The 26,489-nt window shown below is 42.8% G+C and overlaps 1 protein-coding gene across 2 annotated transcripts; it reads left to right on the forward strand.

Moving 5' to 3' along the window:
* The first annotated feature begins 482 nt into the window (after nucleotides 1–482).
* Nucleotides 483–21,050, forward strand: LOC125446671 (neuropeptides capa receptor-like). Of its 2 annotated transcripts, none has more exons than XM_048520418.2 (2): nucleotides 483–589; nucleotides 20,140–21,050. In XM_048520418.2, the coding sequence occupies exons 1-2, from the start codon at nucleotides 526–528 to the stop codon at nucleotides 21,009–21,011; spliced, it is 936 nt and encodes a 311-aa protein (XP_048376375.1). In that variant the 5' UTR covers nucleotides 483–525; the 3' UTR covers nucleotides 21,012–21,050. The 2 variants fall into 2 exon arrangements, with proteins under 2 accessions (XP_048376375.1, XP_048376376.1); XM_048520419.2 differs by lacking the exon at nucleotides 483–589 and adding an exon at nucleotides 18,521–18,600.
* The last annotated feature ends 5,439 nt before the right edge of the window (nucleotides 21,051–26,489 follow it).

Here is a 26,489-nt window from a genome sequence, read left to right on the forward strand (position 1 = left end):
TTGAAAATGAAATGCCTCTTAACAATTCTTTCCCATTTCTGACTGGATGCATAATTAAAGTGGGGAAGAGAAGGGTAAGATTAGAAAGGTGCAACCTGAGGGCTCATGCGGCATTGCTGTATGATTTCTCTTCCAGGGTGAGAAGGCATGGGTTGCAGTATCAATTTCTCCAGAGCCGTGTTGTAGCAAAGGTTCAGTTCAAAGGGTGAAACTTGAAGCTTTGTATCTGCCTGCTGGATTACCCCATTCTCCACACTTGATTAAGGTCAGACCAAAGAAGTCAGGTCCCTCGTGGCCCTCTGAGACGTCAGAGCTGTGGAACCTTAGAGACACTGGCCCTGATTCCCTGGTGATCGCAGGGTTCACTGTAAAGACTGCTCAAGGATATGAAATATCAAGGTTTTTTTTAGAAACACTGTGTTTAATGAGATCTGTTCAACTCTTTCACTCGAGGATTGGCTTGTGTATAAATTCTGAGTGTTTCAATACATTGCCTCATTTTGACTGTTCCTGCTGTCACCTGAAATGGGACCAGAGACACTTCCAATAGAAATTCTCTTTCCCATTCTTGCAATCTTTGGAATTCCTGGTAAGTGTGTAGCGGCCGCTGTGACATTACTCTTGCCTGTTAGGTGTTGAACTGAGTCTCTGCAATTTGCACCTGTACCAACCAAATGAATCTCTTGCTTATTGCTGGGATTGCCTGCTCTTCATTCCAATCAGTTTCAGTTTGAGTGCAATTAGTCCTGTTCCAGCTGACTGGGTTGGAAATAACTGTGCTTAACCCAAATAAGATAAACAAGAAAATGTTAGAGGAGTTAAACAGATATTTTGCATCAACCCTTACAGTGGAAGGTACTTTGGACATTGATTGACACGACAGAGTCTGATGGATGATTTAAGTCTCGTCACCGTCACTGAAGAAGGAATGTTTGAAAAACTAATGGAGGTTCTCTGGTCTGATCCAAAAAGATATAGGTACAGAGATACTGAATGCATTGGCTGTAATTTACTAAAATCCATGAACGGAAAATTGTGAGTAATTGGTTGGAAATTTATATGGAAGTCTCAATGGAGAGAGCGGAAACAGTAAATGTATTTAAATTTGGATTGGAGAAGGAGTTCAACAATGTCCCTCGCAAAGGGTTTAGTTATAAGAGCCCATCGTGCTGGAGGTAGGTTAATGGTACAGATAGAGAATTGTCCAATGCCCAAGAGACTGCGAGTGTTGATAAATTATTCACTTACAGCTTAGTCACCCATGACTTGTGAGGTTCCACAGGGATCAGTGCTGAGATTGCTACTATTTACAATATATATCAACAACTTGGAGGAATGAAGTGAATGTACTGTCGCCAAATTTGCAGAAGGCACCAAACATAGGCGGAAAGGCAGATTGTGAGAAGGTACAACAGATTACAGCGAGATATTGATAGGTGGAGAGAAACATTGGCAAATGGCACGTGATGTGGAATAATATTATGTGGTCCATTTTGGAAGTTAGAACAAAAGAACAGAATTTGATTTAAACACAAAAAAGCTGCAGAAATGTGGAACACAAGGGGAATGAAGGTACTTGTGCATGAAACACAGAAAGCTAGCACAAAGGTACAGCCAGTAATCGGGAATGCTAGCAGAATGTTCATCCATATTTCAAGGGGTTTGGAGTATTAGTGTAAGGAAGTCTTACTGCAACCACATATGGTGCTGGTGTATTGTGTGCAGTTTTCAGCCTGTTATTGAGGAAAAGAAATAAATCATAAGACTCAATTCAGACAAGGAGCATCAGAATGATCACGTGTGGAGGGACAGTCTCATGAGCAAAAATTCGACAGCGTGGGACTCGACACACTGGAGTGTAGAAGAATGAGAAGTGACCTCATTGAGACATATTGCACTCTTAAGGGGCTTAACCAGGTAAATGCTGGAGGATGGTTCCCACGTGGGAGTTCTTTGGCTGTTTCTCCTTTTACCTGATAACGAGACCAAAAGCAGTTCTAATAGAAATTCTCCTTCCCATGATTGAAATTCCTGATCAGTAGTTAAAAGCTGTTGTGACATTTTTCTTGTCTGTCCTGTTCTGAAATGTTCCAGAGAGAATAACCACAGAATAGTTGATTTAATGCATTAAATTTAATTCTGAGGTGAGGAGGAACTTGTTCGCTCAGTGGGTTGTAAGTGTCTGGATCATTTTGCCACAGACAGAGCTGTGGAGGCAGAATCCTCATTTATATTGAGCCCTGAAACACACAGATTCTCGATAGCAGTGGCAGACATTACAAAATGACAACTTTTTTGATGGAAGCAAACCACAGAAGAAGAGAATGGGAACATATGAATGAGAAGCAGGAATGGACCAATTGGCACTTTGAACTGCTTCCACATTTCAGCAGGATCATGGCTGATTTCAGTGATCTCCACAGTCCTGCCTCCATTCTGTAGCCCTTGAATCCCAAGTGTATCCAAAATGTATCCAACTCCGTGTCCAAGGCTCAGCCACAAGTATGTTCAGGGGCAGAGGATTCCAGAAACTAACCACCCTCTGAGAGAGTAAAAATCTCATTGACTCTGTTTGAAATGAGAAACTGCTTGTAACTGTCCTTGAGTTTTACTTCATCCAGTCCCCTCAACATCTTAACTGTTTCAATGAGATCACCTCACATCCTAATGGAGTGATATGGGCATAACCTTTCTTCACAACGACATTAATCCCATGAATGAGGCAGATAAATCTTCTCGGAGCTGCTTCTAGATTTAAAATAAAATTGTTTTCTTGAGATATGGAGACCAACTGTGCAAAACCACCTTCTGATTAATTCCATGACACAAACAAGGCTGATGAGATGGCAATGCTTTTCATGGTTGTACAAGACTAGAATTACCAGCAGCAGCCTTGCAATTCCTGACCTTATCCATGCACAGATCTACTGAACATTTGGTACATCTCATGAACTGGATTTATTTTTCAGCGAACCTGCTGACAGTGTTGATTCTTTCTGATGGGAAGTGTGGCCTTTCCCAAGGAACCGCTTGCTACATGAGGGCCATGGCAACAGCAGATCTGACAGTCCTTGTCTTCGATGTGATTGTGAGCCAGATCATCATGAATCATTTCCCAGACACGGTGATGAAATACACTTCCATGTGTCAACTCAATGCTTTCCTGCAAGGGCTGAGCCTCCAGCTCTCCATCTGGTTCACCATAGCCTTCACCTTTGACCACTTTGCAGCAATTTGCTGCAACAGATTGAAGGCGAGATGTTGCACTGAAAGAACGGCCAATGTGGTCATATCCACTGTGAGCGTGCTTAACATTATAATCAACATTCCCTTACCTTTTCGCTATGAGGCTGCTTATGTTGTGAACAGTGTACAGTGGGGCTGCCACACCATCACCAGTTATCACACTTCACCGGGCTGGGCAGCTCACCGGTGGGTCACCAACATCTCAACCATGATTCTTCCTATTCCCCTGCTCCTGTTGTTGAATTCTCTCACTGCCCGGCACATCCTAGTGGCCAGCAGAGCTCGCCGAGCCCTGAAAGTCAGCAGCAGTGGAGGTGCTGGGAAGTTGGGCAGTGACCCCGAGCTGAAGAGCAGGAGGACCTCCATCATTCTGCTCTTCACCATCTCTGGGTGCTTCATGGTGCTGTCGATGCCCATCACTGTGATCCATATCTGTGTCGGTGTCACCCAGAGAGTGGCATTTGAAGGATCAAACTCACTTTATTTGGCAATCAGGGCAACATTTCTGATGATGTGCACCAGCTCCTGCACAAACACACGTATTTATGCACTGACCCAGAGGAGGTTCAGAGAGGAGATGAAGAATCCGGTGAAATCTCCCCATTCTCTGCTCTGTAAATGACACAAATAATTTACTTTTACGAGGGAGCCGGTGGTGTAATGATAACCTCACTGGAGCAGCTATGCAAAAATCAAAGCTAATGTCCCAGGTTTAAGAGCCAAATCCCACCAAACAGTGAAATTTCCATTGAATAAAAATCTTACCTCATAGTGACCACGTAGTCATTATGGATTGTTAAGGTTGAAAGTTACTTGCTATCTCAGAACTAATGTCCTTAAGGAATTCTAACATCTTTACCTGGTCTATGCTACTTGTGACATCAGATGTACAGCCATGTTTTTCACTCTTAACTGCCCTCTGATGATTTGATGCCAACCTAGCTAGTGCCCAAATGTACAAAATATATGTGTCTCTACATGGATGCCATCTGACCCATTGTGATCTCCAGCATTTGTTGTTTTCATCACAGATTCCAGCACCTGCTGTAATTTTTTTTCCAGCAATACGTTTATGCTGGTCTATTTTTGATTTTGTTTTAATTCTCAGTGCAACACATCTTATGGTTTAGAAGGGTCCACTCGGCTTCTGAATTCCAGAAGAGATTTGAACAATGAGAAGGGGCGAGGAGAGGTGTACGATGTAAATGTAGTGGTAAGGGTCATTTTGTGCAATGGTAGTGCCCCTATCGCTTATCCTGAAGACCTGGGCTAAATGCCATCTGTTTTAGAGATGCATTATTATGCAGCTGACCAGATTAGTTCAAGTATCTAGATATTTTGGGACTTATAGTAATTTGACACCAAACGTTGGTGAGACTACAGTTGCAGAGCTTGGTGTAGTTTTGTGAGTCAAACCAACTGACTGGTTAATATTACGGGTATGAAGGAGTTTCACTGGGAAAATCCTAAATACAAATCCCTTTAACTATGAAGCAGAATCTGACACACTGTGTTTCCTTAATCCAAGTTACTGTATTGATAGAGGCACTGAGAATGATGGAGGCAACACAATGTGGAGCTGGAGAAGTGCAGCAGGCCGGGCAGCATCAGAGGATCAGGAAAGCTGATGTTTCAGATTAGGACCCTTCTTCAGTAATGGTGTAGGTGAAGGGGGCACTGAAATAAAGAGAGAGGGGGAGTTAGACTGGGGAATATAGATGGTGAGTGCAGGTAGGTAGCAGTGGAGATTGGTAAGTCAGATGGGAGGACCAGGTACGTGGGAGGGAAGATGGTCAGGTCAAGGAGACGGGGTAAGAGGGGCTGGGGAATGTTGGTGGGATGGCGATAGGTGAGTGCAGGTAAGCAGTGGTGGCGATTGGTCAGTGCTTTGGGAGAAGTGGATAAGTGGGAGAGAAGACAGGCAAATCAAGGAAGCACAGATGAGAGGGAGAGTTGGTCATGGGATGAGGCCGGGGGTGGTGAAATTTTGAAGCTAATAAAATCCACATTGTGACCATTGGGCTGGAGGCTCCCAAGGCGGAATATGAGGTGCTGCTCCTCCAGTTTCTGGGTGACATAATTGTGACACTGGAGGAGGCCCAGGATGGCCATGACATCCAGGGAGTGGGAGGGGGAAGTGAATTAGTTCGTGACTGAAAGGTGTCGTTTACCATGAACCGAGTGCAAGTACTCCACAAAGCAGTCTCTGAGCCTCTGCTTGGTATTACCGATGTATTGGGAGCAGTGGATACAATTGATCACATTTTTGGACATGCCGATGAACATCTGTCTGATGTGGAACGTTCTTTTTGGGTCTGGGATGGTGGTGAGGGGGACAGTATAGGGGCAGGTATAGCAGCTCCTACGATTGTCTCCAGCGTACGTAGTTTTTACGAGATCTTAGAATGATGGAGGTTTGGTTCAGAATAGATAGGAACAATGATTTATTGGTCGAGAAGTAGTGGACATTGACGTAGATATGAGGCGGAATGACATCTGGCTGACAACAGATGAACTTGACGACTCTTGGCTATCTGAAACTGTGGGATAGATTGTCAGAGTTATTGGGAGAAGCAGCAACTAGACCAATGAGCTAAGACTAGACGAGGAGATTTCTTGACCCAGAGACAGTAGCAATACATTTCCCAGTCAGAATTGTGTGAATTGAAAGGGAGTTTGCAGCAGTGGCGTTCTCTTGTTTCTGCTCTCCTTGTTTTAAATGGCAGGTTTGGAAGATGTTGACCTAGGGAAGTAATAAGTTGTTTCATCTTGTAGACGGTGCACATTGCTGCATATGTGCCATCGTGGTAGAGGGAGTGAATGTTGAAGGGTTTAAATGATACATCAATACTTGCCACTTATCAGCCAAAGCTTCTATGTTGCCCAGCTCTTGTTACATATTGACATGGAGTGGCACATGGAATTTAACTTAGGCGGATGTGAGGAATTTCACCTGGAACTTTACTTTTGCATTTGAAATAAGAAAAAAATTAGGTTCTAAGCCACCTTCCTAAAACATTTTGAAGGGATCTGGTTCTGATCCATGACAAGTCATACAGCACAGAAGGGTATTTGGTACCAACTGCCAGGTAGAGGTGAGTATAATTACAAAATTTAAAAGACTTTTGGGCAGATACATGAATAGGAAAGCTTTGGAGGGGTGTGGGCCAAATGCAGGCAAATGGAATTAGTTCAGCTCGGAAAACCTGGTTGTTCCAGATGAGTTGGGCCAATGAGTGTGCTTCTGTGTTGTGTGGCTTTTTATGGACCAGATCAGACCCCTCAAAATATTTGCGCCAGTTCCAGGCGCAATGTGACCAGTGAAACTACTTGATGTTAAACTAAAACAATTTATTTGTAGATGATATTTAAATACAACCAAAGAAAGCAGTTAGAATAGTTTAACTCTATTGGAAAACTTAACAGAATGATAGGTACAGTACCTATTATTAATTAACTGTTTCAACATATTAACACACTTGGAAAAAAGCTAATTCAGAAAAAAAAGATTCTTTTCACAGGTGATGCAACCGCAGAGAGAAACCAGAGCTTGCAGCAGTGATCAAGAGAGAGAAAAGATAGCTTATGTTTCTTTAAGCCCACAACAGCAACTGCTTAAAACTATTCCTAAAGACTGAAAATAACTAGGAAGTCTTGTTCTGTTGCAGCTGGTGACACACAGCCAGGCTGCTTTTATTGTTCCAACATTTTTAAAAATACCTTAAGGCCGAAGCTGACTACTTCAGTGGTTTTTGGAGACTGAGATACAGCTCTGCCTTGCAACCTCACTTTTAAGAAAAACCTGGACAAACTACCTCTTAAAGTCACAGCATTGTCACAAATTCCATGACACTATGACTGTTTTAGTTCTGTGCAATTGTGAACGGCACTGAACATTGTGCAATTTTCAAAGAACATCTCTAGTTTTGATCGTTTGGTGGTGAGAGGATCACTGGTGAAGCAGTTTAACTGCTGGATAATGATGAACTCATCCATTGGCCCGTTGATTACACTGAATTCTGAAGTTGCAGCAAAAATTGGATCGATAATGTTGAGGAGAGATAATGGGAACTGCAGATGCTGGAGATTCCAAGATAGTAAAATGTGAGGCTGGATGAACACAGCAGGCCAAGCAGCATCTCAGGAGCACAAAAGCTGACGTTTCGGGCCTAGACCCTTCATCAGAGAGGGGGATGGGGGGAGGGAACTGGAATAAATAGGGAGAGAGGGGGAGGCGGACCGAAGATGGAGAGTGAAGAAGATAGGTGGAGAGGGTGTAGGTGGGGAGGTAGGGAGGGGATAGGTCAGTCCAGGGAAGACGGACAGGTCAAGGAGGTGGGATGAGGTTAGTAGGTAGATGGGGGTGCGGCTTGGGGTGGGAGGAAGGGATGGGTGAGAGGAAGAACCGGTTAGGGAGGCAGAGACAGGTTGGACTGGTTTTGGGATGCAGTGGGTGGGGGGGAAGAGCTGGGCTGGTTGTGTGGTGCAGTGGGGGGAGGGGATGAACTGGGCTGGTTTAGGGATGCAGTGGGGGAAGGGGAGATTTTGAAACTGGTGAAGTCCACATTGATACCATATGGCTGCAGGGTTCCCAGGCGGAATATGAGTTGCTGTTCCTGCAACCTTCGGGTGGCATCATTGTGGCACTGCAGGAGGCCCATGATGGACATGTCATCAAGAGAATGGGAGGGGGAGTGGAAATGGTTTGCGACTGGGAGGTGCAGTTGTTTGTTGCGAACTGAGCGGAGGTGTTCTGCAAAGCGGTCCCCAAGCCTCCGCTTGGTTTCCCCAATGTAGAGAAAGCCGCACCGGGTACAGTGGATGCAGTATACCACATTGGCAGATGTGCAGGTGAACCTCTGCTTAATGTGGAATGTCGTCTTGGGGCCTGGGATGGGGGTGAGGGAGGAGGTGTGGGGACAAGTGTAGCATTTCCTGCGGTTGCAGGGGAAGGTGCCGGGTGTGGTGGGGTTGGAGGGCAGTGTGGAGCGAACAAGGGAGTCACGGAGAGAGTGGTCTCTCCGGAAAGCAGACAGGGGTGGGGATGGAAAAATGTCTTGGGTGGTGGGGTCGGATTGTAAATGGCGGAAGTGTCGGAGGATAATGCGTTGTATCCGGAGGTTGGTAGGGTGGTGTGTGAGAACGAGGGGGATCCTCTTGGGGCGGTTGTGGCGGGGGCGGGGCGTGAGGGATCTCAATCACCGTGGGGGGGAAGTTGCGGTCCTTAAAGAACTTGGACATCTGGGATGTGCGGGAGTGGAATGTCTTATCGTGGGAGCAGATGCGGCGGAGGCGGAGGAATTGGGAATAGGGGATGGAATTTTTGCAGGAGGGTGGGTGGGAGGAGGTGTATTCTAGGTAGCTGTGGGAGTCGGTGGGCTTGAAATGGACATCAGTTACAAGCTGGTTGCCTGAGATGGAGACTGAGAGGTCCAGGAAAATGTTGATCTTTCTGGTGACCTGCCTTCCATATTGATTCATGATTGACTTTCCCAGTCTCCTACCCTTCCAGTACAAAGTGTGACTGAGGGGTGTAGCTGTAAACTGCCTGAGGATAGCAACAGAATTGTCAGATGGGCAGAACAGGCAAAAGGAAACCAATCCAGAAAAGTGTGACCAATGTTCTTGGAGTGGGAGAAAAATGACAAGGTCATGAGTCACCGCTATTTCACACCCAGTGCTGTATATGACATCAGTACAAATTGGCAATCTCATAATAAATGATCCCTTGAGAAATAGTGATCATAATACAAGTGGATTCCTTGTTAGGTTTGAGAGAGGCACAAGGAGCCCAAAACAAGAAGCTCAAACTTGAATTTAAACAAAGTTGATGGAAGAAGAAAGCTGAAAGCAAGACCTGCCAAAAGTCATGGTACAATGACATAACTAGGAAATGGGATGAGGACCTGAAAAGTGCATATAGGGTGTTAAGGTGTTAGCTAAAAGCCAGGATGAGCAGAGTAGTAATGTCAGGATTACTAGTGGTGCCACGGGCTAGTGAGGCCAGGAATAGAAAGCAAAGTGCAGCTGAACACATGGCGACTGATCTGCTGTAGGAGGGAGAGTTTCAGATATGCAAATCATTGGGATATCTTCTGTGGAATGTGGGACATGTACAGGAAGGATGGGTTGCTTCTGAACTGGAGGGAAACCAGTATCCTTTGCAGGATGTTTGCTGGAGCTCTTTGGGAGGGTTTAAATTAGCCTGGCAGGGGAATGGGAACCAGAGCTAAAGGTCAGAGGATGCGGTAGCCAGTGTGCAGACAGATACTGCATACAGAGAGTCTGTGAAGAAGGATAAGCAGTTGATGGGGCAAAGTTGCAGTCAGTGTGATGGGTTGAAGTGTGTCTACTTCAATGCAAGAGCTGTCAGGAATAAGGGTGATGAACTTAGAGCATGGATTAGTACTTAGAACAACAATGCTGTGGCCATTACGGAGACTCGGATAACACAGAGGCAGGAATGGTTGTTGGATGTTCTGGGATACAGATGTTTCAAAAGAAATAGGGAGGGAGGAAAAAGAGTTGGGTGAGTGGCATTGCTAATCAGGGACAGTATCACAGCTGCAGAAAAGGCAGTCGTGGAGAACGGTTTATTCACTGAGGGTGGAAGTCAGAAATGGGAAAGGAGCAGCCACATTATTGGGAGTTTTCTATAGACCCCACCCCTCCAAAAGCAACAGAGACACTGAGGAACAGATTGGGAGACAGATTGTGGAGAGGTGTAGAGGTAACAGGGCTGTTGTCATGGGTGACTTCAACTTCCGTAATATAGACTAGAATCGCCTTCGTGCACACAGTTTGGATGGAGCAGATTTTGTCAGATGTGTCCAGGATGGATTTCTGACTCAATATGTAGACAGGCCAACTAGAGGGGAGGCCATATTGGATTTGGTGTTTGGCAACAAACTAGGCCAGGTGTCAGATCTCTCGGTGGGAGAGCATTTTGGTGGCGGTGATCACACACCGTTACGATAGTCATGGAGAGGTATAGAAGCAGACAGTATGGGAAAATATTTAATTGTAGGAGGGAAAATTACAATGCTATTAGGTAAGAACTGTGGAGCATAAATTGGGAAGAGACGTCCTCAGGGAAATGCGTGACAGAAATGTGGAGGCTGTTTCGGGAGCAGTTGCTACAGGTACTGGATAAGTTTGTCACACTGAGGCAAGGAAAGGATGGTAAAGTGAAGGAACCTTGGATGATAAGACATGTGGAACACCTAGTCAAGAGGAAGAAAGAAGCTTACTTAAGGTTGAGGAAACAAGGACTGGACAAGCTTTAGAGGTCTACAAGGTAGACAGGAAGAAACTGAAGAATGGACTAGGCAGAGCCAGAAGAGGGTATGACAAAAAAATAATCTGGTAGGGTCAAGGAAAATCCCAAGGCATTCTATGCTTGTGAGAGGAACAAGAGGATGGCCAGAGTGAGGGTAGGGCCAATCATGGATAGTGGAGGGAACTTGTGCACAGAATCACAGGAAGTAGGGGAGATCCTTAATGAATTCTTTGCTTCGGTATTCACCTGTGAGAGGGATCTTAACGTTTTTGACGACAGCATTAAACAGGCAGATATGCTCAAACAATTTGATGTTACGAAGGAGGATGTGCCAGAAATTTTGAAAAACGTTAGGATAGATAAGTCCCCTGGGGTAGATGGCATATACCCAAGGTTTCTATGGGAAGCAAGGGAAGAGATTGCTTCCCCTTGGCGATGATCTTTGCATCCTCACTGTCCACTGGAGTAGTAACAGATTATTAGAGGGTGTCAAATGTCATTCCCTTGTTCAAGAAGGGGAATAGGGAAAGTCTTGGGAATTACAGACCAGTCAGACTTACTTCTGTAGTGGGCAAATTATTGGAGAGGATTCTGAGAGATAGCATTTATGATTATTTGGAAAAGCATAGTTTAATTAGAAATAGTCAGCATGGCTTCGTGAGGGGCAGGTCATGCCTCACAAGCCCTAGAGAATTCTTTGAGGATGTGACAAAGCACATTGATGATGGCAGAGCAGTGGATGTGATGGAAATGGACTTTAGCAAGGCATTTGATAAGTTCCCCGTCGTAGGCTTGTTCATAAATCATGGGATTCAGGGAAATTTGGCTGTCTGAATACAAAAAGAGCAGTCCAACAGGAGGCAAAGGGTGGTAGTAGATGGAAAGTATTCAGCCTGGAGCTCAGCGACCAGTGGTGTTCTGCAAGGATCTCTTCTGGGGCATTTGCTCTTTGTGATATTTATAAATGACTTGGATGAGGAAGTGGAAGGGTGGATTCGTACATTTGACGATGACACGAAAATTAGTGGAGTTGTGGACAGAATGGAGGGCTGTTGTAGGCTGCAACGGGACATTGACAGGATGCAGAGCTGGGAAAAGTACTGGCAGATGGAACGTAAACCAGAAAAATGTGAAGTGATTAATTTTGGAAGGGTGAATTTGAATGCAGAATAATGGTAGGATTCTTGGCAGTGTGAAGAAACAGAGGTATCTTGGGGACCATGACCAAAAATCTCTCAAAGTTGCTACCCGAGGTGATAGGGTTGTCAAGAAGGTGAATGGTGTGTTGTCTTTCATTGGCAGGGGAATTGAGGTCAACAGCCACGAGGTTATGCTGCAACTCTACAAAGCCATAAGACCAGAAGACCATAAGACATAGGAGTGAAAGTAAGGCCATTCGGCCCATTGAGTCCACTCCGCCATTTAAATCATGGCTGATAGGCATTTCAACTCCACTTACCCGCACTCTCCCCATAGCCCTTGATTCCTTGTGAGATCAAGAATTTGTCGATCTCTGCCTTGAAGGCATCTAACATCCTGGCCTCCACTGCACTCTGTGGAAATGAATTCCACAAGCCCACCACTCTCTGGCTGAAGAAATTTCGTCTCATTTCCATTTTAAATTTACCCCCTCTAATTTTAAGGCTGTGCCCATGGGTCCTAGTCTCCCGGCCTAACAGAAACAACTTCCCAGTGTCCACCCCTTCTAAGCCATACATTATCTTGTAAGTTTCTATTAGATCTCCCCTCAACCTTCTAAACTCTAATGAGTACAATCCCAGGATTCTTAGCCGTTCATCATACCTTAAACCTACCATTCCAGGGATCATCCGTGTGAATCTCCGCTGGACATGCTCCAGGGCTAGTATGTCCTTCCTGAGGTGTGAGGCCCAAAATTGGACACAGCATTCTAAATGGTGTCTAACTAGACCCTGGTTAGACTACACTTGGAATATTGTGTTCAGTTCTGGTCATCTCATTATAGAAAGGATGTGAAAGCTTTAGAGAGGGTGAAGAAAAGATTTACCAGAATGCTGCCTGAACTGTAGGGCAAGTCTTATGAGGGAAGGCTGAGGGAACCAGGGGTCTTTTTCCATTTGAGCGAAGAAGAATGAGAGGCGACTTGATAGAGATGTACAAGATGATGACAGGCATAGATAGAATGGGTAGTCAGAGAATTATTCCCAGAGCAGAAATGACTATTATGAGGGGGTATAATTTTAAGGTGATTGGAGGAAGGTACGGGGAGATATCAGAGGTAGGTTCTTTACACAGAATACGGTAGATGTGCGGAATGTGCTGCCGGCAGTGGTAACGGAGTTAGATACTTTAGAGACTTTTAACCGATACTCAGATAGGCACATGGATGATAGTAAAATTTAAGGCATGCAGGGTAGTAGGATAATGTTTCAGCAGAACATCATGGGCCGAAGGGCCTGTGCTGTGCTCCATTGTTCCATGTTCTATGTTCTATGTTCAATGAATGAAGTTGATTTTGGAATTAACCTGAAAACGATGGAAGCAAATAAACCTTGGAAAATATTGAAAAAAATAAACAACATGTCAGCAACATGAACAGGTGAGTTGAGTGTGACTGTTGACATCAAGGCCATATTTGTCTCACTGTGATATCAAGGGGCCTGAGCCAAACTTGACTTAATAGGTCTCGGAGGGGAAGCAACTTTAATGGCTGTGGTCCGACATGGCAATTATGAAAATAGCTGTTGGTTGTTGGTGATTTCAGCTCCAGGACATTTCTCCATGAGTTCCTCAGGGCTGTATTCCAGGCGCGACCAACTTTAGCTAAGTCATCAATGTTGAACTTGAAGATGATGAAAGGCTGGAATCTCTATATTGAGATAAGGATTGACATGGATAGATGAGTTAAGACAAGTTTGTGAGTATTAGCTTGTCGCCAGGAAGTGTTGGAAGGACTTCAGGAAGACTAACTTTTGAAAGATTCTTTGGTGAAGCCAAAATTCCGTGTTGATTCTACAAAAACATTTGTGGTCCAGATCTACTGAAAGTCGTTATCAAGATATGGATGACAGAATGGAATTGAACTAAGATAGTCTCTTGGCCGACTGGAAAGTGACCTGATATGTTAAACGTTTAAACAAGTTACTAAAATGTGCTCAATTTACTTTACTGATCAACTTAGATTAACAGAAATCACCAACCAGGTTTTAGTTTGGAACAAGAAATTACTATTCATGCAAAGAAGCCAGCTCTCATCACAGGAAACCAAAATATGAAATATCAACTTCTAACTGAATCAGTAGAAACTCTCGCCTCGTCAATATGTGAAGAGTGGCTTTGATGGGGTACCTTGTTTGTCAATGTCTTATCTGTCAAGGCCCTTGCCATAAAACATCTGTTCAATCATCAGCTCCTTTGCCAGCAACAACTATGAAACATGGACTCATTTAGATTCAATTTAATATGTGGAACAATAGAAGATCTTTTTAAGTTTCCTCTCTTTTTCTCTCTATTTGCCCCACTCTTTCACAACCTCTATCCCACTCTGACTGTCCCTCTGTTTCTCTTTATCTCTCTATCTCTCTCTCTGTCTCTATGAACTCACCTACAGCTTTGTCCCTCACAATACCTTATTTTCTTATCTTTTCTTTCTCTGCCCTGTTCTCTCTGCTGCGCCATTTCAACTCCCTCACAGTCTCACCATTTCTTTCTCTCTCTCTCTGTCTCTCTCCTCCTCCACCACCCCCATGATCCACAGAGGCTTGCTGACCTGACGTGGGTTTGTGATATTTTATGTCAATATTTCAGATTCTTGTGAATTTTGATTTTTGCCAAATTTAACTAATTTGAATGCAATATCATAATAATAGCATCCGAAAATGTCTGCTCGCTGTTTAACACTAGTTGAATTTCTTTGTTCTTTAGTCAGCTTGTGTATATTGTAAACATAGAACATAGATCTGTCTACTGAACTGATTTTATCCAAAGTCGAAACAACTCAATAAACTAATTTAAGCATGTCTGATTTTTCACCCTTCCCTTCTCCTGATCATATATTCGTCCAAGTTACAGGTGAGTTTATGAGCTTTCAAAATCATTTTACATGAAAGAAGTGTTCATTTTTCCCGTAACTTGTTTCAATATCATTTACTTTGTTAATGAATCTGAAGTGACTCTGACTGCACGGAAGCACTTTTCCAACAGATAAGTGACTGCACAATGTCATCAACAAGGTATAGTCATGTCATTGACAACTTGAGCAAGGCATGTTAACAGGATAGAACAGGAGACGTATCTGTGTTGCTTAGTCAGCATATACATAGGCATTATTGAAATATAAAAAGTGGTTGTTTTTGTTCTGATAAAAACCTGTAGTATAAATGCCACACTGGAGTAATGAACTGGCAAACTAGTCCCGTTAATCTCAGCCTCATTGCAAAGGTCAAAGATTGTACATTCGACTTGTCTTCCTAATGACTTGCTAAACCTGAAAACTACCATTGACCAATTTGTATGCGAGGACAACCAGATCCCTCTGCATTTCAGAGCTCTACCATGTCATCATTTAGAAAAGATGGTATTTTTCATTCTTACTGCCAAAATTGATAATTCCACATATTCTGTCTGTCAAAGTCTGTTTTTCATTTCGTTGCCAGTGCTTAACTTATGTACTTGTCTTCGTAGCCTCCTTATACCCTCAGCATAATTTACGCTATATGCGTTTTTGGCGGAACAGCAAATATGACAATCACAACTTTAATTCATTTAACCAAGTGTTTGATATAAATCATGAATAGTTGAGGCCTCAGAACTGATCGCTGTGGTGCACCATTTTATCATATATTGGCACACAGAAAAATAACTATTTACGTCTAACCTCTACTTTCCTGTGAGCCAGCCAATCTTCTCTCTGCACTAATATGTTCTCCTCTACAACATGAGCTTTTACTTTCTGCACAACCTTTAATGTAGCACCTTAACAAATATCTCCTGGATATTGAAGCAAAGTAAAACCATTGGAATCTCTTCATAACACACCATCCTTTCTTAATCAACTCCAATAAGTCATTTAAGCATGATGGCCTTGTTCCTAACCATCTTGGCTCTGCCCAATCACCTTCACCTTTTCTACCTGTTCTGCAAAAATGTAATGAGTAATAACTTCTAACATTGTCTAGCAAGCAATGGTCTATGACTTAGTACTCATGGTACCTCAGATGTAACCCTTTCCCTCATTAACACATGATCAAATAATAGCATTCAGGGATTTGTTCTGACCCAGTATAAGAGTAGGCTATTTTGACGTAACTGTCTCAATTCAGGAACTGAATTTCCATTAGCAAAATGAACTCAGCATTATCAGCCTCTCTCTCTCTCTCTTTTCTTTCATCAATGTTATGAATTTGTTTTTGAAGATTGTCAGAGAACTCAATTTCTAGTCACTTCTCTGTTCTGAAGACTTCTCCCCACCTCACCCTGTTTAATTCTATTGGTCTGAGATATCGTCACAATACAGTCAGGAAGCATTTCAGGTGATCTTATTTCTTTGGGTTCATCCACAGTGAGGCCAATATTTTTGAAGCAGAAAGGCCATTTCTCAAGACTGAATCAATAAGGATTTGTTGCTCTATTCCCCACACAAGTTCACCATTTATCTCATCACTCTTTACTCCAATTTTATATAATGGATTAATTTGTAATCTCCGTGTTTGCCTCCAATTCACATTTTCTCTTCCGCTAAGTTGACTGGAATATAAGTTGTATCTTCAGTCAACATTAGTGAATGACTAGCTCCTGTTGTTTAACTTATTGATTAGGCGAATAAAACAAAGACACCTTTTGAAATAGACGATGCAAAACCTCCATTCTTCTGGGGGATTTTTTTGTCAAGAGTTGAGGAAGAATGTGTCTTCTGGAACACGTTTGTGGTTTGAATACTCATTTCCTTTGCAGACGCCACTCTGAGGACTCCTTAGACATTCCCACCACTGCAACTGGTTTCCAAATTAAAGTCCAACTAAGCATTATTTCAATGGATCCATTTGTTTTTTTTTTCATTGTAAATTCAGGACTTTCAGCTTTTTTGTTTTTGCACACCTCCATGTGCTCATTTAAACTCATTCTATTCCCAGATATTCGGTCTCTTCATTCTCCTTCTGAATTCCTACTTCCCCAAATCCCCATATGTAACAGTGTGTATGAGACGTCATAGGCATCTGCAAAAACTGTTGTTTCTTGTATCTTTGATATTTGACAAAGTAGTGTTCTCATGTGGGACAATCTAGAATTAGGGGTTACCATTTTAAGGTAAGATGGCAGCTCCATGTTTAGCACTGCTGCCTCACAGCACCAGGTAACCAGGTTTGATTCCAGCCTTGGCCAATCATCTGTGTAGAGTTTGTACATTCTCCCTGTGCCTGCATGGGTTTCCTCCAGGTGCTCCTGTTTACTCTCACAGCCCAAAAATGTTCAGTTTAGCTGATTCAGCTATGCTAATTTGCCCACAGTGTTCGGGGTGAGTCTGGGTGGGACGCTCTGTGGAGGGCCAGCGTGAACATGATGGGCCAAAAGGCCTGTTTCCACATTGTAGGGTTTCTATAATAAGTGGTAACAGAGTTGAAACAGAGATGAGAAGAAATTTCTCACCACACAAGTCATGAATCAGTGCAAGATGTGCTGGATGCTGCAACATAGAGTAAATGTAGGGGAACAAAGACAGATTGTTTCATTAGTAATGGGATAAAGCATCAGAGTTTTCCTGGTTCCTAAGATGATAAGGAAGATTCTTTAACATGAATGGATTCTGTCAGAAGTTCATTCTAAATTTCAGCGTGGAAGTACATCCTGCCAGAAATTTATTGGAAAAAAGAAAACTATTTGAATAAACACAGGAACGTGACAGGGGCTATGATAAATTGAAAGTTGTGCTGGCAAACACACTTGGTTTTGGCAATGTCAAATATTACAGTCTGACTGCTGAGGACAGCCTAACTTGATGGGAGTGTCATTTTACTGAGAGCACATGAGATGGCGATTGAACATACGAACACACGCACTAAAACTTGGCCACTTGGCCCTTTTGAGGTTGCTCTGACAATGGTTGATTGAATGGGCAACCCCTTAGTTGTGGACCCTGGGTCTGGTGTTTGGGTCAGGGTAGAATTAGGGCCACTCAGTTATTTTTCACAAAAAATGGATTGATTGACAATGATGTCTACAGTGTAGGAAGAGACACTAAATCTTGTATTGACTCTACAGGCATTCAAAATGTGCATGTCCAAATTCCTTATGATGTTAACTTTCAAGGGACTTATTTATATTGACCACAGTTTTGTTTTCTTCTGAAGATACCTTGTGGAAAATACAAAATAAAGTCCTTTTAGGGATTAATAGTACAAATGTTCGATTTAAAAATCATTCATTTGACTGGCGAGAAGAACACTTTAATGGACACATTGGCAGGAGCAATTGTGAATTAAACCAATACATTAAAATGTCCTAATTGAAACAGATTTGAATAAAATATATCAATAAAGACTTTTAATAGAATATCAAACTGCCTCTTGAGAACACCTTTTCATTGTTTCCCAGATGCAGTAACTACTCTGAGAAAGAGCAGAGGTGCGACTGAGGGATAATGTGGCACAATTTAGAATCCCTCTCTCTGGGCTCGAAGCCCGGTGTTCAATTCTCATTTTCTCCAAAGTCCTGTCATAGCACACATTGATTTAAACAGGTGAAAAGTGTTGCTTTGTATCTAGGTCATGGGCTAAATTATTCTCTGTACCTGATGGAAGAGACCTGCGGCAATCAGATCTTTTATGGCCCTTCCAGAAGACAGTGCTCTGGGAACTGTCCTGACTCCCCAGGGATCACAGAGCTCACTCCAAATATTGCTCATTAACTTGTTTGTTAGAAATGATAAGTTTAATTAAATCTGTTCACTTTCTCACTGGAGGTTTGGCTTACATATATCAGCCAAGTGCATTTCAATGCATTGCCTCATTTTAACTCTTTTTGTTTTCACCTGAAAATGGGATTACAGGCTCTTCCATTAGATATTCTTTTTCACATTCTTGCAATCCTTGGAATTCCTGGTAAATGGTTTTAAAGTTTCTGTGACATTTTTGTTGCTGGTTTTCTGCATTGAATTTCACCTCTGCAATTTGAAGCTGCACCCGATGAATGGATGTCCTGCTTCTCGTTGAGTCTGTCTGCTCTTCATTACTATCAGGTTCAGATTCAGCGCAATTAGTCCTATACCTATGTTCAGCCTGATTAAAGGGAATTGCAATGAAATGATGTAGAGTTAGCTACAGTGAACTTGTTGGATAGATTAGCAGAAATGACTGTAATCAAGCATTGTCAGACATTCAAGAAGGTAAATCATACTTTCAGAAAAATGGAACCCTGGTAAGTAGCAAAGATTCTAAGAGAGGGATAAGCCAAGCATGGCTAATCAAGGGAGTTATTGTATTGAAAGATAAAGCAGACAAAGAGGCAGAAATCAGTGACAGCTTGAAGACAGGGATAAATTCAGAGTTCATCAAAGGAGTACTAAAAAGATAATAATGAGAGAGAAAGTAAACTGTGAGTGCAAGCCAGCAAGCAATATAAAAACTGACAGTGGTAGTTTCTTTAAAGATATAAACAGGAAGATCATGATCAAAGTAAACGGATGCACTTACGAAAATGAATTGGGGAAATAATCAGAAGGAACAAAGAAATGGTGAAGAACCTGGACAGGTATTTTGCATCACTCTTTACAATGGAAGATACTTTGAGCGTCCTATTAATTCTGAAGAATATGGGTGGAAAAATTGAGTCTCATCTTCATCACTAAGGAAGAAGTATTAAACACCGAATGATCCAAAAGGCAAATCAGTTCCCTGGCCCTGATAGGTTTCTACAGAGACAATGCATACATTGGTTGTAGCTTCCTAAAACCCTTGGAATCTGGAGTAGTACCAGAAGTTTAGATAACAGTCAATGTGCCACTCCTATTTGGATAAAGTCAGAGGCAAAAAGTAACTATATCTACTGTTGAAAACGAATTGGAATCAATCAATAAAGATGGGATAGCAGAAAATTTGGAAAATCCCAATCTCATCCAGCAGAGTCAGTGCAGCTGCATGAAAGTGGAATCATGTCTGACAAATTGTTTGGAATACTATGAGGAAGTCTCAGAGTGGATAAAGGGGAACGAGTAGATGTACCTTTGAGCTTTGAATTCAACAAGGTACCTCCCAAAGGTTATGTGATAAGATAAGAGCCCCAGGCTGTGGGAGATGGTATACTGGTATGAATAGAGAATTGGCTAATGGCCAAGAAACAATGAGTGCGGATAAAGGTTTCTTCTTCAGGTTGGCGATCCACGTCCATGATCCATGCTGGGATTACAGCTGTTTGCAATATATATTAATGAAATGGAGAAAGGAAGGAAGTCACTAAATTTGCAATGACACAAAACACTGCGAGAAAAGGCAGATTGTGAGAGGGTTATAAACAGTTTACAGAGAGACAATGATTGTTTATGTAATTGGGAAACTATTTGGTAAATGGAGTAAAGAGGATACATTTCAAAATCTGGATTTTCTTTTCAGCAAACTTGATGGCAATGTTCATTCTTTCCCAAGGGAAGTGCGGCCTTTCTCGAGGAATCACTCACTACATGACTGCCATGGCAACAGGAGATCTGATGGTCCTTGTCTTCAATGTGATTGTGAGCCAAATCATCAGTTATCATTTCCCGAGCTGGCTGCTGACCTACACTCCTGTCTGCAGACTCAATGCTTTCCTGCAAGGGCTGAGCCTCCAACTCTCCATCTGGTTTACCATAGCCTTCACCTTTGACCGCTTTGTAGCAATTTGCTGCAACAAATTAAAGATGAGGTATTGCACTGAAAGAACGGCCAACGTGGTCATCTCCACCTTAACCATGCTTAACATTTTGATCAACATTCCCTTCTCTTTTCGCCTTGAGCCCAGTTACGTTCTGAACAATGTACAGAGGGGCTGCCGCACTGTCAGTGGTTACTTGACTTCATCAGCATGGGCAGCCCATCGGTGGGTCACCAATATCTCAAGCACATTTCTTCCTATTACCCTGCTGCTGCTGTTGAATACTCTCACTGCCCGAAACATCCTCGTGGCCAGCAGAGCTCGGCGAGCCCTGAAGAGCAGTAGTGGTGGTGCTGGGAAGATGGGCAGTGACCACGAGCTGAAGAGCAGGAAGACCTCCATTGTTCTGCTCTTCACCATCTCTGGCTGCTTCATGGTGCTGTCGGTGCCCATCACTGTCATTTCAATTTGTGTCAGTTTCACCCACCTTTTGGCTTACCAAAGTTCCAACTCTCTCTATTTGGCAATCAGGGTGACATTCCTGATGACGTGCACCAGCTCCTGCACAAACACTTGTATTTACGCACTGACCCAGAGGAGATTCAGAGAGGAGATAAAGAATCTGCTGAAATCTCCCTATTATCTGCTCCTTAAGCTACAGAAATAATTTGCTTTTGCAGTGGGATGTGGTGATCCAATGATAACCTCAGTGGGCCAGTAATCCAGAAGTTAAAGCTCATATCCTGTGGATACAGTTTCAAATTGTATCATGTCAATTAGTGAAATTTCCAGTCAATAAAAATCTCGCCTAATAGCGCCGATGTAGCCAATCGTGATTGACAAGCCTGAAAGTTAATTGTCATCTCAGAATTAATGCCCTTTAGAGAAAAATTCTGCCATCCTTGCTTAGTCAGCCCACTCGTGACATCAGGCCTAGAGCCCTCTGGGCAATAGATGCCCACCTAGCCGGTAATGACAATGTCTCCTAATTAACAAAATACATTTGTACAGCACCTGCATTTTATAATTCTCGATGAAACACATCTGATCCTGAAAGCTTGGGCTAAGCCCCACCTGTTTCAGAGTTGCAGCATAACACAGGTTGGCACAGTAGCTCAGTGGTTAGCACTGCAGCCTCACAGCGACGGGTTCAATTCCACCCTCAGGTGACTGTGCAGAGTTTGCACATTCTCCCCGTGTCTGCGTGGGTTCCCCCCGGGTGCTCCGGTTTCTTCCCACAGTCCAAAGATGTGCAGGTCAGGTGGATTGGCCGTGCTAAATTACCCGTAGTGTGCAGGGATATGTAGATTAGGTGGGTTATCAGGGAATGGGTCTGGGTGGGATACTCTGTGGGTGGGTGTGGATTTGTTGGGCCAAAGGGCTTGTTTCCACAATGTAGGGATTGTATGATCACACATGACCGGGCTGGTTCAACTTTGAGACTTTCAGTAATTTTACACCAGACATTAGTGAGACCACATTGCAGAGTTTGATGTGCTTTTGGTCATTTGCGGGGCTCATACTGATTGTTTGAAGAGTTTTTTTTTCCTTTATTCATTCACAGGATGAGGGCTGGGCCAGCATTTATTGCCAGAAGGCAGTAAAGAGCCAACCACATTATTGTGGACCTGGAGTCACGTGTAGGCCAGACCAGGTGAGGATTGCAGTTTCCTTCCCTAAAGAATGTTAGTGAACCAGGTGGAGGTTTGGAGGTTTCCCGCCAACAATGGATTCATGATCATCAGTAGATACTTAATTCCACATATTAATTGAATTCAAATTCCACCATCTGCTATGGCAGGATTTGAATTCAGATCCCCTGGATGTTATTGGGCCTCTGAATTAACAGTCCAGTGACAATACCACTAAGCCATCACCTCCCCACATTAACTGGGATAATACCACATACAAATCTCTGCAACTATGACGTGGAATCTCAAAACATTGGACTTCTTTTCATCCTGAATCAAAGAGGCTCAATTGATAGATGCAGTTAGAATAGTGACGGGTTGGCTCAGAGTGGGTAGGATCAATGATTTATGGGTCTAAAAGTAGTGGACATCAATTTAGAGATGAGTTGGAAAGACTTCCAACTGAAAACAGAGGGTTCTGTTAACCCTTGACTATCCGAAAGTGCAGGATAGATTGTCAGAGTTACTGATGGAAGCAGTGGCCAGATCAATATTGAAGAATGGGTTCAGGCTGAGACAAGAAGAATTCACAGGTCACAGATTTGGAAGATGTTGTCCCGAGGAGCCTCCTTAAGTTGTTGCAGCGTCTCTTGCTTCCGGATGGCCCATTTTGCTGAACATGTGCTTTGGTAGTGCAAGTAATTAATTTTGAAGGTTTTAGGTGGTATGTCAATACTTACAACTTATCAACCTGAGCCTGAACGTTGTTCAGATCTTGTCCCACATGGAGTGGTAGATGGACTTTAACTTAAATAGATGCAAGGTGTTGCATTTTAGTAGGAGAGACCAGTGCAGGACATAGAAGATTGATGGTAGGCCCCTGGAGAATGGTGTTGATCAGAGAGTCATGGGGTGCAGGTATATAGTTGCTGGAAAGTGGTATCACAGATAGACAAGGTGGTGAAGAAGACATTTGACACACTTGCCTTCATTTGCCAGAGCACGGAGTATAGGAGTTGGGTGACATGTGGCTATTGTACAGGATATTTGGTAAGGCCACATTTGGCACACTACATACAATTCTTTTCTCCCTGCCATAGGCAGGATGTTACTCAACTGGAAATGTTGCAAAAAAGACTTATAGCATCTTACCGAGGCTGGAGAGTTTGAGTTATAAGGAGCTACTGGATAGACTGAGACCATTTTTTTCCCTGGATTGTAGGAGGCTGAAGAGTGATCTCATAAACATTTATAAGATCATGAGGGGCATAGATAAAGTAAATAGCCAAGATCTTTTTCGCAGGATATGAGAATCTAAATCTAGAGAGCACAGGTTTAAGATGAGAGGGGAAAGGTGTAAGAGGGACTTGACAGTGGCGTATATACGGAATGAACAGCTCGAGGAAGTGGTAGTGGCGAGTATAATTAAAACCATTTGAAAACATTTGGAAAGGTGCATGAACATGTTCAGAGGGATATGGGCCAAATGCATGCAAATGGGACTAGTTCAGTTTAACAAATTTGGTCAGCATGGATGAGTTGGTCCCAAAGCTCTGTTTCCATGCTATATGACTCTATGTATGCTTCGCTTTCTGTTCAATTGTGAAAGGCACTGAACATTGCACAATTATCAAGGAACATGCCCAGTTTTGATCCCACGGTGGTGAGAAGGTCGTTGATGAAAAAGCTTAAGCTGCTGGATAATGATGAATCAATAATTTGACCAATTGATTGCACAAAATTCTGAGGTTAGATCAAAAATTTGAATGATTCTATTGATTTGACTCCACACTGATTGGTGGCTGAATCTCCCAGACTCCCACACTTCTAGCACAAAGTATGATGTTCCCATTCTTGGTGTGACTAAGGACCATAGCCATAAACTGCAAGAGGATATCAGCAGACTAGTCAGATGGGTACAGCAGGCAAATAGAAACCAATCCAGAAAAGTTTGGCCAATGTACTTTGTGGGGGAGAGAAGTGTGAGAAGACAAGGTTTTGCTCTATTTTAGATAATACAGCAATGTTAATTATCAATCTTATAACAAATGATCCTTTGGGAAATAGTGATCATACTATCATTGGACTCGATTTAAACTTGAGAGAGACATAACGAGTCCAAAACTTGTTAAGCTTGAATTTAAACAGACCCAAGTATATGGATGTGAGAGGAAAACTGAATGAAATGGATTTAGCAATGAGACCAAAGCATATGGAAGCAAATAAACCTTGGAAAACATTAAAGAAAATTAGCCACAAATCAACAACATGGAAATGTAAGTTGAGTGTAACTGTCTTTAACATAAAGGTCACAACTGGGACATCTAGGAGACTCAGCTAAACTTGACTGAAATGGTCTTGGACAGGAAAAGCCTCTGCTGGTTAGAGTCCCACCTGGCATGTAGGAAGGCAATTATGGTTGTCAGAGGTCAGTCATTTCAGCTCCAGCACCTGTCTGCAGGAGTTCCTCAGGATAGTGTCCTAGACCTACCAATCTTTATCTACTTCACCTATGATCTTCCCTCAATCATTAGGTCAGAAGTCATACAGTCATAGATCATACAGCATGAAAACAGACCCTTCAGTCCAACCAGTCCATGCCGACCATAATCCCAAACTAATCGCTCCACTTGCCTCAACTTGGCCCATATTCTTCCAAGCATTTCTTATTCATGTACTTATCTCAATGTTTTTCAAGCATTATAAGTGTGCTTTCATTTGCCACTTGCTCGCGAAATTCATTTCACACACAAGCCACTCACTGTGGGATAAAAAAGGGCCTTCTGCCTTTTATAAAGCTTTCTCCTCCCACCTTAAAAATATGTCCCCAGTCTTGAAATCCCCTGGCCGAGGGAAAAGACACCCGCTATTCACCTTATCAATACCGCTCATGATGTTATAAACGTCCATAAGGTCACCTCTCAATCTCCTATGCTCTCGTGAAAAACGTTTCTGCCTATCCAGCCTCTCTGCATAACTGAACCTATATTCGTGGCAAAATCCTGGTAAATCTCTTCTGAACCCTCCAGCTTAATAATACACTGCCTGTAGCCGGGTGTCAGAAACTGGGCACAATAATCCGGAAAAGGCCTCTCACCAATGTCCCGTAAAACTTCAAAATCCCAACTCGTATACTCAAAGATCTGAGCAATGGCGGGAAGCATGCTAAATGCCTTCTTAACTAATGCATCTATACATGATACAAACTTCAAAGAATTATGTACCTGATCCCCTTGGTCTCTCTTTTCCACAGCACTAGCCAAGGACCTATTTTTAATTGTAAACATGTTGCCCTTGCTTATTTGTCAAAATGCAATTCCTCGGGTTTATTCAAATTAAAATCCATCTTCAGCCCATTTAATTAATTGGTCAAGATCTCATTGTAATCTTAGATAACCACCTTCCCTATTGATTGTACCACTAATTTTGGTGTTGCCCACAAACGTTCTAACTGTGCTTTCTATACTCTTCTTCTAAAAAACTTATATAAATATAAATCTGTAGAAATGACAAATCAAAGTAAACGCAGCACCACACCTTGTCAGGGTTTTCACTTATGTTTGCACAATTTTCTGCACCATTCATGACTCTTCAGGTACTGAAGCAGTCTATGTTCAAATGCAATAAGATATGGACAATATCCAGGTTTAGGCTGACAAGTGGCAAGTAACGCAAATGTCAGGCAATGTTCACCTCCAATAATCAAAAATCTGACCACCACCCTTTGACATTTAATAGCATTACCATCACTGAAACTCAATATCATAGGGGTTACCATTGACCAGAAATTCATATGGACTCACCGTACACAATCATACATACACTGGTTCTAAGAGCAGATCAGAGTCTCAAAATCATGAGACAAGTAACTCACCTCCTGAACCCCCAAAGCCTGTTTATCATCTACAAAGCATAAGACAGGAGTGTGATGAAATACTGTCCATTTGCCTTGGATAGTGCAGCTCCAACAACACTCAAGAGCTGAACACCATCCGGGACAACGTAGCCCTCTTGATTGGCATCACATTCACAATCATCCCCCCTCTCCCCCATCAATGGTCAGCAGCAACAGTGTGCACTATCTCCAAGATATACTGCAGAAATTCACCAAAAATCCTTAGGTAGCACTTTCTAAACACACAGCCTTTTCCACCTGGAAGGAGAAGGACAGCAGACACATGGGAATACCACCACTTGCAAATTCCCCTCCGAGCCACTCACTATATTAACTAGGAAATATACCACTGTCCTTTCAGTATCACTGGGTCAAACGTTTGGAACTCCCTCACCTAACAGCCTTGTGAGTGCACCTCCATCCCAGGGACAACGGCAGTTTGAGCAGGTAGCTCAGTACACCTACTCCGGGCCAGTTATGGATCAGTAATAAATGCTGGGCTAGCTATCTATAACCTCATCCCACGAATGAAGGAGAAACAAAGTTCATGCTAAGAGAATATAACATTTAATCTGGCACCCAGAGCCTCAGGCATGCTGCACTACTGTTATATATTTCT

The sequence above is a fragment of the Stegostoma tigrinum genome, chromosome 34, assembly GCF_030684315.1.
Source record: "Stegostoma tigrinum isolate sSteTig4 chromosome 34, sSteTig4.hap1, whole genome shotgun sequence".
Lineage (NCBI taxonomy): Eukaryota > Metazoa > Chordata > Chondrichthyes > Orectolobiformes > Stegostomatidae > Stegostoma > Stegostoma tigrinum.

Coding starts and splice junctions, on each gene's coding strand:
- LOC125446671 (XM_048520418.2), top strand. CDS start 526: ATGGGACCAGAGACACTTCCAATAGAAATTCTCTTTCCCATTCTTGCA. Junction 590..20,139: donor TGCAATCTTTGGAATTCCTG/GTAAGTGTGTAG, acceptor TTCTTTCCCAAG/GGAAGTGCGGCCTTTCTCGA.